The 15,006-nt window shown below is 42.7% G+C and overlaps 1 protein-coding gene across 9 annotated transcripts in view; it reads left to right on the forward strand.

Moving 5' to 3' along the window:
• Positions 1-934: 934 nt before the first annotated feature.
• Positions 935-15,006, forward strand: part of CASK (peripheral plasma membrane protein CASK) — a 34,066-nt gene continuing 19,994 nt past the window's right edge. For 3 of the 9 annotated variants that reach the window (XM_018112263.3, XM_018112266.3, XM_018112268.3), the window contains exons 1-8: positions 935-1,178; positions 2,439-2,858; positions 3,291-3,403; positions 3,851-3,956; positions 4,097-4,174; positions 4,843-5,200; positions 5,263-5,530; positions 5,595-5,938. In XM_018112263.3, the coding sequence (XP_017967752.1) occupies positions 2,800-2,858; positions 3,291-3,403; positions 3,851-3,956; positions 4,097-4,174; positions 4,843-5,200; positions 5,263-5,530; positions 5,595-5,938 (1,326 nt within the window). In that variant the 5' untranslated portion in view covers positions 935-1,178; positions 2,439-2,799. Of the gene's footprint in view, positions 1,179-2,438; positions 2,859-3,290; positions 3,404-3,850; positions 3,957-4,096; positions 4,175-4,842; positions 5,201-5,262; positions 5,531-5,594; positions 5,939-13,559; positions 14,010-15,006 lie in introns of those variants that run through there. The other 6 variants (XM_089256257.1, XM_089256256.1, XM_089256259.1 and 3 more) reach the window with 6 other exon arrangements.

A 15,006-nucleotide genomic window follows, 5' to 3' on the forward strand; every position in this document is an offset into this window, starting at 1 on the left:
GTCTCTCGTTTTGTAGACGCAGTTGATTTAAAGATTACGCACCTATTGTGTGTGGGTATCAGAGAGTGAGCTGTATGTGAGCGGCATATTAATTCTAAAGTCTTAATAATTTCTAATGGGTTTATCAAATGGTTTATGGTTAAGAAAAAGCAACAACAACACGAGATGCAAAACAATAATGCATTTATTATCGAAATGATTTTATGGCTTGGCAATTTCATTTACATATGTATATAAATATACTATATGGACTAAAGAAATGATAATTTGATAATAAATAAATTTGTATATAGATATGTATGTATAAATATAGATATATAGAGATTTAAGTTCACATCTCAATGTATGTGCAGCAATAGAAATTTCCATTTCGGAAGTTTACGAGTATTTTACTCTTTTAGTCATTCTCAATCAACACAATAATTTTCTTTTTTTTATCGTATAGGCAGATTAAGATAAAATTATATAACAATTTTTTAAATGCGCGGGATATTTAAATTTAGCACTCAAGAGTGATCGCAGAGTTGCCACAATGTTTAAATAGCTAACTGTATTATTTGCATCTATATTTTTATTTATTATTTATTACACTGATTGTGAACTTCAAAAAATAATATTATTGTATTATTATTCTTTTTAAATTGAACAAATCAGACAATCGGTACACAGCATTGATTAAGCTTGGTTTGTTGTTTGTGGTAATATTTACTTTATATTTGATAATATGGATAATCTTAATAAGAAAGTTGATTGAAAATAGTATTCAATATTTTTCGAATCTACTTCAACCAAGTTCTAGTTTGAAAATGGAAGTGCTGCCAGACTGTCAAAATGAGATTAATGTTTACGTACGGGAATGGATTGCAAGTGTCTCAGCGCTGCCACCATACAAAGTGAGCACATTCACAATAGACTTGCTCGGTGGCAGTGTGGTTCATTCCGCAGCGAACCAGTTCAGTTGTCGCCAGTTCTTTGCCAATCAATTCACGGGTCGTGTTTGTTTTAAGTTAAAATAAGTGGATAAATAGCAATAATAAATTAGTAACAGCATAACACGAATGTGCGCAACTATCAAGCCAACTTCTAGCGGAAATACAAGATAAATATATTGGATATGCCACAAAACGTAAAGGAAAAATTTACGCAAATTTCGGTTGTTCGGCGCTGAGATTGGAGGGGTTTGTACCTAAGCGAACACATCAAATGTATGCGGGTGTGTGACTGTGTGTGTGTGTGTGATTCTACGCCCCTTAGTTGATGTAGGCGTGGGGGAGGTAATATCAGCAAGAGCAGCGGCAGTGGCAGTGGCAGCGGCAGCGGCTGAGCAATGCAAATCCTTTGTAAAAATACTCGACAAAGAATCAATTTCTTAATTGTGAGGCGGTGGCACTTGTCGCGACAAGTCGTTCCTGTAACCATGTGTGTGTATGCGAATGTGTGTGTGTCAGTGTAAATGTGTGGTAAGGTCGCCCAGTTGAAAGTGTCAAGGAATTTTACAACAACGGTAACGGCGGCGGCAGCAAAGGCACTCACGAGCAAGGTAAAACCTTCGCCCGAGACCGAGTCCTGAGCCCCGAGCCATACCGCGCCCAATGCGCGCTCTGACATTTAGCATATATATATATATATACACCTAATATACATATATCTGTATGTGTATCCTGGTCAGGTTGATCCCACCTTCCGTGAGAGCAATGTGCAATTGTTATTAAATTGTTGCATTTCAAGAATTTAACAAATGTGTATGTCCCGGACTGGATAGTCGCATTGCTTACATTACTATTACATTTTTAAGATTTTTACACGAACTTCGCCTTGCGCCTGCGCTCCTCTCTCTCTCATTCGCTCGCTCTCTCTCTGTCTCCCCTAGTGAATCGGCTACTCGCTTTCACTCTCACTCTTGTAGTTTGGAGTACCATCAAAAAAGTGTGTTTCGACTTCAAGTGTCCTCTGTCCATGATAAAAACTACTATTATATGCTAAAAACTAGAAGAAGAAGATCAAGACGAGGAAGATGAAGACAAACAAGGTAAAGGAAAACTCGTGCAAACATTTAACAGCCATTGTGCTTCTGGGCACTTGCTAGCCACCCAACGAGGCTGGCCAGTGTAAGGCCGAGTGTCTTGTTTACCGGGTGGACCACAGGCAACCATTTCCGATTCAAAATTCAAATCGTTTACTGTTCAGCCAGCTGACAGTGAGACTTCCTCTTCTGGTCAGAGTCCCATTCAAAGAACACAATCTCGAGCATTTTGCGGCTGTAATTGATTTGGGTTGTCTGGACACTTGGGTACTTGGCCACTTGGCCACCTGTGATTGACACATCTGCATGGTTTGACGAATGCCTATTTTTATTTCCGTTTTTTATTTTTTGCTTTTCCCTCTCTCTCATCTGTCCACTTTACTTACGTTAACAACTTTTTTGTGTCATTTTTTAGCTACATGCGACGAAATGAGTGTTTAGCATCAGCGTAGCAACAACAACGACAACAATCAATAACAACGAAGCAACAACTGCAACAACAAAAAGAACAGACACACACACACACACACGCTCACGCACACGCACATTAACAGTTTGCTACTCGGAGCAAAGACGTAAAGTTCATTGAAGTTTTTGGAGGTGGACGCAAGCACCAACTGTTGTTTGACCAGAAGAAGGAGCAGCAGCAGGAGCAGGCGGAGGACCAACAGCCGGGAACATCAGTAGCAACAGCAGCCGCCGTGGTGCAGCTCATCAATATTCCAAAAAGCAATTGAGCCAGGCGGGCACAGGCATTAATTCATCAATTATTCAAAATGACCGAAGACGAAATTCTCTTTGACGATGTTTACGAACTGTGCGAGGTCATTGGCAAGTGAGTTCCGTTTGCTCCCTATTCTTTCATATTGTTGCCATGGCTGCCATATCTCATTATGTGCTGCACGCACTAAATCATCTGTCGACGCCTCAAATGGGGGCAACAGCTTTCAATACAAAACTTGGCTAACATCAAACTTGCCTCAAAAGTTGTACAAGCAACAACAACAAGTTATTCGGTGTCCATTCTTACATTATACATTAATATTTATGTGCTGCTCGTTTAGTTGAACTAAGTAGAGCGAAGCGTTGCTAGTTGTGATATGAATATGAAAGCTTTTGCCTGCTTTTTATGGCAGACAGTTTGCAAGCCTTTTGCGGCCTGATAAGGTCAGCACGGACATTTGAAATCAGTTGGTAACTTTTACTAAACATATCTCCATATACATGTATATGTATATTATACTGCCACATTCTATACATTCCACAGAGGACCCTTCTCCATTGTGCGCCGCTGCATACATAGAGAGTCCAATCAGCAGTTTGCTGTCAAAATTGTTGATGTGGCCAAGTTTACGGCAAGCCCAGGACTGAGCACAGCTGGTAAGTTTGAGCGACGATCTTGCCCTAGGCGAATCACCCGAGGTACTTTGGGTGAATAAATTATAATTAAGCTGCGCGAATTATATTAAATATTTTGCTACTAATTGTGCGGTAACAACGAAACACAATTTGGCACGTGCCGCCCACTTTAGCCCACATCACATGATGCTGCGAGTCAGCCCCACCGCGAACAGGCTCAAGTCTTGGCCCAGTCCATGGGCCAATTAAAAAGAAATTGCTCAACTGCAGTGGCGCCTGGACTCGGATATTGACTAAATGATACATGGCAGGCACATAAGTCAGCTCTAAATCCATTAGGACTTTCGTGCAGCTTCTCTCAGACCCAAACAAGGACGTTCGCTGGGCGCCTTGTTGCTGTGTCAGCCGCGCGGGGCAGCCATACAAATGTTACCCATTCTAATATGAACTAATTGCGTGTCATTACAGATCTGAAACGCGAAGCCACAATATGTCACATGCTGAAGCATCCGCACATAGTTGAGCTGCTGGAGACCTACAGTTCCGAGGGCATGCTCTACATGGTGTTTGAGTTGTAAGTAACACTCACCCACATACATACGTATCAAGGCTCAATTCCCCACACATATATATTTGATATATATATATATATATATATATATATATACATTTGGATGTAGGCCACTTAAATATTTCGTTATCTCTCTCTTGCAGCATGGAGGGCTCCGACTTGTGCTTTGAGGTTGTGCGGCGCGCTGTGGCGGGCTTCGTCTACAGCGAGGCGGTGGCTTGGTGAGCATGGAAACATTGCCTATAATTATAGAATTATGACACCAGTTTTTCTGCCAAATCCCAAGTACATGGGTTGCCCATAACAGAAGAACATCTATGCTAGGACAATCGATTAATATATAAATGGAATGCTAAGTAGCAATGTCTTAGACCAGATTGCGCATTTAATTATTAATTGTCTTGCAATATTAATTTACTGTTATTATCATGCATTTTTATAAAACATTGCAAGCTACAATTTTAAATTTTTCCCTCCAAGAATTCTAAAACTGCTTAATGTAAATTTTATATAAGATATATGTGTGCGTTAAGTGATTAAGATTAGTTGCAAGCATATAAATTTAAACATGTAACATATATACTATATGATATATCAATGTAGAGTTCTCAATTAAGAGTTAGAGATATAAGAGTTAGTTGAAAGGTATAAAACCACATAATAGGGCAGTTTTGTCAGTCCAATCAATCAAACTCCACAAGTGCATTTGTCATTCTATTATATTAATTTTATCCAACTTCATATTTGTACATCAGATTATATTGCTGTAAATATTCTGTATTCTGATAACCGTATATATGAGCCTAGTGGCATGCCCGCACTAATTAAGGATTTCTCTTAGCATTATGAATAATTTTAATTAATATCTACATATTCTTATTGCCAACAGTCATTATATGCGCCAAATATTGGAGGCGTTGCGATATTGCCATGAGAACGATATACTGCATAGAGATGTGCGACCCGCTTGTGCACTTTTGGCGACAGTGGATAACTCGGCGCCAGTGAAGCTGGGTGGCTTCGGCTCGGCGATACAGTTGCCGGGCACACGGGAAACCATAGAAACACATGGACGCGTCGGCTGTCCGCACTATATGGCGCCAGAGGTGGTCACAAGGCGGCTGTATGGCAAGGGCTGCGATGTCTGGGGTGCTGGTGTAATGCTGCACGTTCTGCTCTCGGGCAGGCTGCCGTTTTTGGGCTCTGGTGTTCGACTGCAGCAGTCGATAGCCCGCGGAAGGTTATCGGTGAGTGTGTACGGGCAATTATGATTAATTGATTATTAATTGCTGCTTTTGTTCGCTTGCAGTTTGAGGCACCTGAGTGGAAATCGATTTCGGCCAATGCAAAGGATCTAGTCATGAAAATGCTCGCTGCAAATCCACATCACAGACTATCAATAACCGAGGTGCTAGAGCATCCCTGGATACGTGATCGCGACAAATTACAGCGCACGCATCTGGCGGAGACAGTTGAGGAATTGAAGCGCTATAATGCGCGGCGCAAGCTCAAGGGCGCTGTCCAGGCCATTGCTGGTGGCACCAATATGGATCCGCTGTATTCAACGGATGCGGACAGTAAGTCTTGGCCAATGAAATACTTGAGCTATAAGTGAAATTCTTAATCTATAATTTATTGCAGTGCCCATTGCTGGTGCTCCTGATGAGTGGGCAGACGAAGAGGCGGGGATTGAGGCGGTACAGCGTATATTGGACTGCCTGGATGACATATATTCACTGCAGGACGCGCATGTGGATGCGGATGTGCTACGCGATATGCTACGTGATGTTCGCTTACAGCAGTTTCTCCAACTTTTCGATCGCATCAGCTCCACGGTCATCACGACAAATGGCCGGGCGCCTAGCGCCGAGGCTGTTGCGCGCAGTCGCGATGTCCTGGAGCAGTTGTCTTCGGTTGGCGTCAGTGCTGGCAATAAGTATGCCAAGGATGAGCTGATGCAGCTGCTCGCATCGCCGCATATGCAGGTGAGTTTTTCATTATATTTTTTTTAACCTTGTGCATACATAAATTTAATTAAGTATGTATTGGTGGCTACATTTTGAGGCAAGCTGTGAGCTCAGGGAACTGGGATTCTTTACATTGTTGCACTGTTTGTTTGCCAGAGGCGACTGTCAGTTGCACGGGATGTGGTTATATCAATCTGTGGTCCACTCTATGGTTCGCTTTAGCATAAGCTAAAACAAATTTGAAATGTATTTAGTGCTAGTAAACAAAAGCAGTGGTAAATGCTCACACACATAGAGACCACCACCACCACCACCAACAGCACCACCACTGAAACTATCAACTTCCGGAGGACTGTCTCTATTTGTCGCACTCAGTCACTAATCCCTCGCACACATACTGGCGCACACGTATTACTATGTATGTCCACTCTCCGGCATACAGTGTACACACAATACACGGGCAAACAGAGTGCGCCAGCTAATGCAACCCAAAATACAAACAATTTAATCAGAATAAACCTAAATGAAATTCGGACTTTGCTGCCGCTGCTGATGCTGGCTCAACGGTATCAAATCCAGCTCTAGCATCAGCGACAGTGCCTGTGCCTAAGGCTTCTCCCCAAAGGCTTTTTGCCCTGAGAAGTATGCCACAGAACTTAAGTGCTGCAGACGTGGTAGGTGTGCGCCACATATTTGCAGCAGCAGGCCAACAGAAAACATTTAACGATTGTGAAAAAATGGTTTACTGCTGATGCTATAGCACAGCGAACTTTTGATACACTAACTATATAAACATTTGAAGTAATACATTTTACTATAAATATGCCAATGTTTGTTATTGCTTGTTTGCATTTTTTCGTGGAACATTCAAAATTTTTTCATTTGTCTGATATTTAGCTCGATGTGCATTATGTATTAGATATTTGATATTCCTGTTTCTATGCAGGGTAAATCAATGCAGAGTTTTTTCAGCATTGTTTGCCATGCCCAGTGTCTGACTATGTGTGATACGAGAGCTATTACTCTACTCTCTGCTGTCCACTGTCGTTAATTGCTCCTTGAAGCAGCCTACACTGTTTGCTGCCAAGCGGCGATGCTTTATCCTTTTTATACCCTGTGCTTACAAGGTACATAGAAGGGCATAAGCGTTATGACTATCCTAATCGTAATCAATATACTCAAGAATTTTAAATTAATTATATATTATTAATAGCTGCTCATTAGGTTAGTATTAAATGTATTTATTAGTTGGTATGATTTAGAATTATTGTTGATTGCATGAAACAAATTTATTTAAAATTTGATTGATTTAATTTGAAGTAATCGGATGTTTTATTTTAAATATATTCTTTTCACAAGTCTTGAAAATTCTGAAAAGTGGAATGAAATAGAAATTAAAAATAAAATTGGGTTCAATTAATTTCCATTTTGAATAATTAAATATAATAATCTAATTAGATTAACTTATATTTAAATTCATACTGTAATTAAAGTCATTTGAGGAATTGAATTTTGCTCATTATTTAAATATATTTACATATACTAATTTTGGGTCTTTATTGATTATGTTTTTTTCACTGAAATTAAATATTTTATCAATTAAATCTCTTAACGGAAATTCGGTTAAAGTAATAAAGAAGTTGAGTTTCAAGTAGTGATCACAGGATATTTGGGCTTTCAAGCATTAGACGGATAATCCTTTTTGAGTTGCACTGGGTCCCTCGGACGGTTTGCCCGTCCAGCCCAACCGGCTATCAGACCCTTTTTTATTTCTGACGCAAGCTGAGCTCGTGTGCCAGCGACTACTCATTTTCATAAATTCATGACAAAAAACACAAGAAGAAGAAAAAAAAAAATGAAATAGATGGATAAAAATGACAGACGATATGAACAACTGAACAAACGCAGGCCCAACGAGCAATGAGCAACTGTGTTAATGCTGTATACCACGCACACATCCAACCGGAGAGCAGAGTGAGAACTGTGCTCAGGGTGTTGGATGTCGGGTAGGCGTAGGTAAAAAAGAAGGGAAAAAAGAAAATGCTGAAGAAACAGAGCAACAACTATTGTGGGACCTCGGTTGCAGTCCAAACAACCGCTGCAAATCTCACTCTCATACTCTCTGACTCTCTGCTCATGGGCGCTGCAAAGTGCAGCGAGTGTTCTGCTGCTGCTGCTGCTGCTACCGATGCTGTCGCAGGAGCGGGAGCAGGAGCAGAGCACTGCACTTACATATACTAATGCATATGCATTTGTGTATTTGCATTCATACACACGCATGTGTGCAGGTCTGTGTGCATGCTTTGTGTGCGAGAGTGCGAGTGTGTGCGTAGCACTAACCAACCGAGCATTCGTGATTGACTTAAACAAAAAGCGCGCACAAATTTCTGTTTAGTTTGCGGCGCAGTCGCCGCGAGGGAACGACGACAACAACAGAGCAGCGCAAGGCAACGTACGGAAAGGCAACGCGAGGCAGGGCAGGGCAAGGCAAGGCAAGGCAAGGCGAGGCGGGGCACGACGCGGCACGGCACGGCACGGTACGGCATCGCCTCCAGTTGGATTTATTTGACACTTGCCAAGTGATGTGTAAAAGAGGCGCCTAACGAGCGATTTCGCGTCAGTCTGCCAGTCTGCGCCCACGCCATTGGCGACCCGACCCCAAAAGGGTTAGCAGCTGGGCTAAACAAAGCTCTGGGAATTGTGGGGCGAAACCTTCGTCTTCGTCAAGTCAACTTAAGTTTACTCGAGTCTATTTCTCAAGTGAGTCGCTCCGCGCCGCGCTCTGCTCGCTTGACCCAATTAACAGGACGCGGACGCGGACGCGTTCGCGGATGTGGATGTGGATTCAAACGCAAATGCGAAGTTGTCTCTGGAGTGGATAGTGTCGTGTCAGTGTGCCAATTACGCGCGAATTTCCGCAGTAACCTCCGGCGCATAGCGAACAGAAGGACGACAGCCACAGGCAGTGGTGCAGACACTGGCACAGCCAGTGGCACATGCATAGGCACCTCCACGCTTGTAGCCAAGTTTACAGCCACGTGTTTGGCGGCAAAACCCACATGGGAGCAATTGACAAAAGGGCAACCGCTGCCATTGGCGACGTTATGCTGTCGACCCCCGCCATGTGGCGCTGGGAGTTGGTTTGGGGCCGCGCCATGGCGCTGCTCATAAATTGACAGACAACAACAAAATGGTGCTGCTGCAGCATCGACTGCGCGTCTATAACTCAATTTAAATTCAAATGTGTGCCACTATAACAAAATATAATAAAAGTAAAAAAAGTGAACAAATTATAAAACGGAGGCCAATATCGGTCCAAGCTAACGAAATTAGCATATTACTTTAGAATGGCGGATGAGGTCTTGGTGGAGGATGAGGATGATGTTTGCTGCTGCTGCGATAACGCATCCATAACAACTGCAACAACAATAACCGCGGCAACAGCACAAGCAGCAACAGCAACAACAGGAACAACACCATCGACAGCAACAACAACATCAACGCCGCAATACAGTGTATTCCAGTGGATCGGCCTCGAGACGGCTGAGCTTTTGCCACCGCACATAACGCGCTACTACAATAACCTTCATCACCAGGTAAATTTTATTACAGCCGCCGATGCGGCAGTTGTAGACGTCAATGCTGAAATTATGATTCTTGATTACACGGATAGTTTACTGCAGTTTAAAGAATTTCTTGCACATCATCAGCCTCATTCAATTTGTTTATTTAATGCAGCAAAATATGTGAATAATAATGTTTACCTTTAAGCGACTTAAGTTTTTTTTGGGTAAATATGATTTTATTGTAGTAGAGTACTGGCTTGGCCAGGGCTTGTTCACTGACAAATATGGGTGAGAGTCTGTTTTAAATTAAATCTGTATCTCAAGTTATATAAATATCTATATACATAACGTTATTATCTAAAAGTCAACGAAAATGAATTTGTCTCTGCAACAGCTACAAAATTTTAGATTCAGTGTGTATATTTTGCAATTACTCGGACAGTTTTTATATATATTTTTTAAGGACTTTTAAGAGTATAAGTGTTGAGTTCACTTTTTGGCTTTTTGTTTTGCTGTCGCAGCTAGATTTAACAATATTGGAACATAGACAATCTGAATGGCTGCGCTTGATTGATGCGTGCTGAATTGGTAAATTTTTATTTGGCTATACATTTAGACGATGCTCTTATCAATTTAAGCGCTGTATCTAGTGCGAATTTGATTGAAAAGGGCTTTCAGTGGACCCCATAACGTGCAGACATTCATGTCCATTAATGCAGCGTCTGTCTACCAATTTCTAGTTAACAGCATGTCATTCTGACAGTCGAGTCGGGGCCGTTTATTCAATTTCGCAGGTAGCCCGCGAAATATCCATTTGAAAATTGGCTCTGTTGGAGGTCCTTGTGTCGTGCTGAAACCAGATATCATCTATGTCATCCTCCCTAATTAACACTGACCGTAACGGTAGCTAATTCGCTAATGAAGTCACATGAGCGAAATGTTCCCACAAAAAACACGTCGCGTCGTGAGCATTTCCGACCGCCAATGCATTCCGTTTCAGCGGGCTTACTAGTTGAAAATGAGCCATAAATTGAAAACATGATTTTGGCTGAAAATTCTCTTCAGAAATTCATGAAATTCTTTACCGCTGGCGAGCTGATATGGATGAATTTCGTTCATTGTAGCAACTTGCATCGGCGAATATTGAATTTGTGGAAAATGCTTCACAAATTCGTTCATTTGCTGCTGACAAGGATGGCTTGCACAAACGGCATTTGGTTTCTCTTCAAGTAAAATATATTCCAAAAATATTCCAATTTTGTTCATCGCTTATAAATATTTTGAAGCGACGTCGGAAAATAATCGATAGTAAGAATTGCAAAGGATGAATTGCCAACCCTTTTTCATGCCATACAAAGTCATGCTATGAACCTTTCATAAAAATCAGACTGTAAATTACAAAATTAATAAATAATTCACATACGCGGGCAAAAGGGTTAGGGGAAATCCAAGCGATACTTTAAAGAGAATTAACTGAAAGATATTTGGAAATGTTTATACACCGCCGCGTATGTGTGCATTTTGAATGTGTCTGAAGGGAAGCTTAAGTACTTGTGTCTCCATCTCGATTCATCTATAATTTAATTAGAGCTCTCTTCTAAATGTCTTTGGCTTGGTTTGCTAATGAACTCATACCGCCCAAACTTAATCCGTTTCCTACACCTTTAACATAATAGATTTTGTGTCATCACGTTGATGCAATTTGCTGAATTAATATGATTGCAGTCGCCTTAAGAATATTATTATTATTTCACCATCATTTATTTGAAGAAAATAAAAAGCAACTTAGGTAAATGTAAACCCATGCAGTTAATTGGATTGTATATTTGCAGCATAACGAAGCTAATTCGCAAACTAACTAGTCAAATTAATATTTACTCAGACGCACGCGTTGTCTGCGAAGCTCATTAGGTTTATTCATTGCCTCGAACATAACTCGAAATATATTCAATTGTTCATTGAATGACGGTTTGCAACACTGTCCATTGTCCTTTAGCTGAGGACATATTATTGTTACAAAACAATTTTACCATGACTATTGAATTTGCATTAATTCAGATTTCTGCAAACTTCGCTTCCAGTTTTACTACTGTGCTCAATGTGCCTTTGACTTGTTTGTGATTTGGCAAATTCACACAAGGCATGTGACTGTATATATATATATGTGCGTGTGTGTGTGCGTGTGCGTGTTTGTGAGCCGACAACTAAACGTGTCAACAAGCATGCAGGCTAACTGGCAGCCCAGTTCAGCAGCAGCAGCAGCCACCTGAACAGAATTGGCCCGGACACAAACCACGTTGTGGCCCAGCCCGACCCGGTCTGTCCCGGCCCGGCCCACTGACATATTAAGCGTACTCCTTTTGGCCACACACATAAATGTCGGAATGGCTAAAGTGTGCAGCCTGTTGTTGATGCGGCGAGTAAATGTTGTTGCCACTTCGATAAAATGACAAATTCGTTGCCAAATTGCTCTTTGACTAAACGACTGCGCAAACTACAACGGCAATGAGTACGACAGCGATAGAGACTGTGACAACGACAACCACAGCAACAGCAACAACAACGACAACGACAACGACAACAAACAACAACAATCTACTACAGCAACAACAAATGGTGCTATGTTAATAGTTTATTGGCTGATACTCTCGATGCCGTTACAGCTAGTAGAACATGTGATTCAGGCCTTGACCTACACTATGGAATTAGATGTGCCTTGGCAGGGCAGTGCAGGACTGGGCTGGGCATGGCGGGGCACGGTTTACTACCCGCGCCTCCATCAAGACCTTGGCGCGAAATGCATTCCGAATCGTTGTCGTAGCACTTGACGGGATTGCAGCACGCCGTGCACTCTATTGTGCATTAATTAAAAGCCTGTTATGTTTCGCATTAAACGTGACAGCATTTGTGAGAAATAGCAGCAGGGACATCGTCAGCAGCGACTGGAACAGTTACAGGGAGCTGAGAGCAGAGACTGGGAGACCTCTCCTCGACAGGGGCAAAGGCGTGCCAATGTTGTCCTTGTTTATCAATCGATTGTCTGTCTGCAGGCCTTGGTGCGCATACATTTCATAATTATTTGTCAGTGCCTCAGCACAGATTCCATAACTTGAAGGAACATAAGCTCCCCAGCTGGCCTTCCCCTCGATGTCTGCCTTGTACTGTGTGTTTGCACATTCTTGCCAACTGGGCCGCTTACACACAAGTAATTAGGTTGTGGCTTCGGCATTCTTTCCTTTTGGTCATGATTCCTTTGGCGCAAACCCGCATGCGGTTGTCAAATAAGCAGTGGGCATAGCTATCTGTGTACAAGAATTTCTCTCTCTATGTGTGTGTGTGTGAGTGTGGACACAAGTCACCTACTTTAGTTTGGACTATGGGCGAGCGATGGCATGATTTAGCAATGCGACCACAGCAGTAACTATCAGCAGCAGCAGCAGCAGCAGCAGCAGTAGCAGCAGCAGAAGCAGCAGCAACTCCTTTGACGATGATGATGATGATGATGATGGGAGAACGCCGGTGATGATTGGGTTAACGACTACGTGGCGCAGACATTGCGCCATAAATTACGAATATTTTTGCAAGCCCTTAGCGTTGCTTGCTGCTGTTGCTACTGTTAGACAAATATCAGCGCTGCTGGCGTCCGCATTGACTGAGACGCCGGCAGCGCTGCTGGCAGCTTGGAGCATGTGCCTGTAGTAAGAATCGCTTGGCCAGCCTAAAATTTTTCGTTGTATCAGTGCGCATGTCCTGCACAGCATCCTGTACAGATTCAGCAACAGCAGCAGCCAGAGCTGTGGCAGCAAGAGAAGCAAAATCAGCAAGAGTAGCAGCAGCAGCAGCGACAGCGGCATCGGCAGCGACAGCGACAGCGTCGCCAGCAACCCACCACCAAGCAGCCAGCCGCCCACAGACAACCAGCCAGCCTCAAATCGCCAATATAGTCATCTCTTTCGCACGCATCGAAATGGCACATAAAGCTGCCATCTGCACCGGAAATTGATTGCTAGGTGAAAAACTGAAGCTGTGGCTGCTCTGCTGCTGCTGCTGTTGACGCTGGCTGCATTCAGCTGCGAGAGCCAAGCAGTTGGCAGCATTGTTGAATTGCTGCTGATAACTCGAAGTTTAGTCTATAATTGTGCACCTTGCTGGCTGGAACTGTGGCAGTGTAACGCGAGCCCTAGTCTGGATAGGACGGGTACACAACAACAGCAGTAGTAGTGACAGCAGCAGCAGCAGCAGCAGCAACATTCAGTACGGCTTTAACAACGTTGACGTTTACTGCACACATACACACACACACACATACGCAGTCACTCACATAGACCATCTAGTGTGAGTGTGAGCCACATATATCGGGCTCATCCTCGTCGCTGCCGTTGTTGTTGTTGCTGTTGCTGTACTCGCTGCCATACGGCGCAAGCCAGTGCAAAAAAAAAAAAAAAAGGAAAAAGAAAAGAAAACTGAAATAAAGAAAACCCGAAATAAAAAGAAATGAAATGAGTGAAGCTATAAGCGCAAATGTACGACACATAAGAAGACAAATGAAACTTTTTAATTTTAAAAGCAAGTGCTCGAAAACTTTTAAGGCCCAGCTAAGAAATAGTTTGCCAACTGCCGGCGCACAAAAGTGGGCCATGAAAATTGGTGGCCCTTTGTGAAGCTAAGACGAGCCAAGGCAACATAAATGATGAAAAAAGTTAGACACAAATTGATTTTTAGTCACGCCACATGCTCAAAAACGGGAAAATAAAGTCAAGAAAAATCAGCACACACGCACAAGCACACACACTTTTGCGTTACGCACACACACACACACATGTATTCTTTTAGCGACTTTTTCGTGCCATTGAATTTAAGCTCGCTGCGGGCTGCTGATTTTTTGCATATTGGTTCGAGGCGGACTCTCACACACACACAGACGCACACACGCATAGAAATTTCAGTGTGTATGTGGGAGTTGGTCGTGCGCTGGCAAGGCACGAGAGTCTCAGGCGAAGCAACGAGCTATGTGTGCTGCTCTCGTGTCGTTGTCGTCGTTGCCGTTGTCGTTGTCGTTGTCGTTGTCATTGACGGCGGTGCCTTCGTGCCTTCGAAGCAACAACCGCAGTGCCTCTAGTTTCGATTGCTTGCCGTGGCGTAGCATCTCGTGGCGTGGGCAACGAGCCGAGCCAGCAATCGAGCCAGCAGCATTTCCAAAATCGATTTGACCAAAATTATTATCAATGATTTCGCAAACGACAAGCGAACGCGTTACAAATTGAATTAAATTAATCTGATTTCATGTTTCGTGTTTATCTTCACGCCCATGTGGCCGACGTGTTTTTCTGCCTGTGTGTTTATGTGTGTGTGCGTGTGCGTGTGCGTGTGGTTGTGCGCGGTTTGTCTGGCCTTACGGAAATTAAATAAACTGTGACAGCTGGCTTATCAATTTATGGTCTGTAACTGCAGCAAGTGCTTTTGACTGTATGCTTAGATGAGTGCAGGATATCATCCCTCAATTGCGAAAAGAAAAACAAA

This window comes from Drosophila navojoa, chromosome 2 (genome assembly GCF_054131105.1).
Source record: "Drosophila navojoa isolate 15081-1374.11 chromosome 2, UAZ_NAV_1.0, whole genome shotgun sequence".
Lineage (NCBI taxonomy): Eukaryota > Metazoa > Arthropoda > Insecta > Diptera > Drosophilidae > Drosophila > Drosophila navojoa.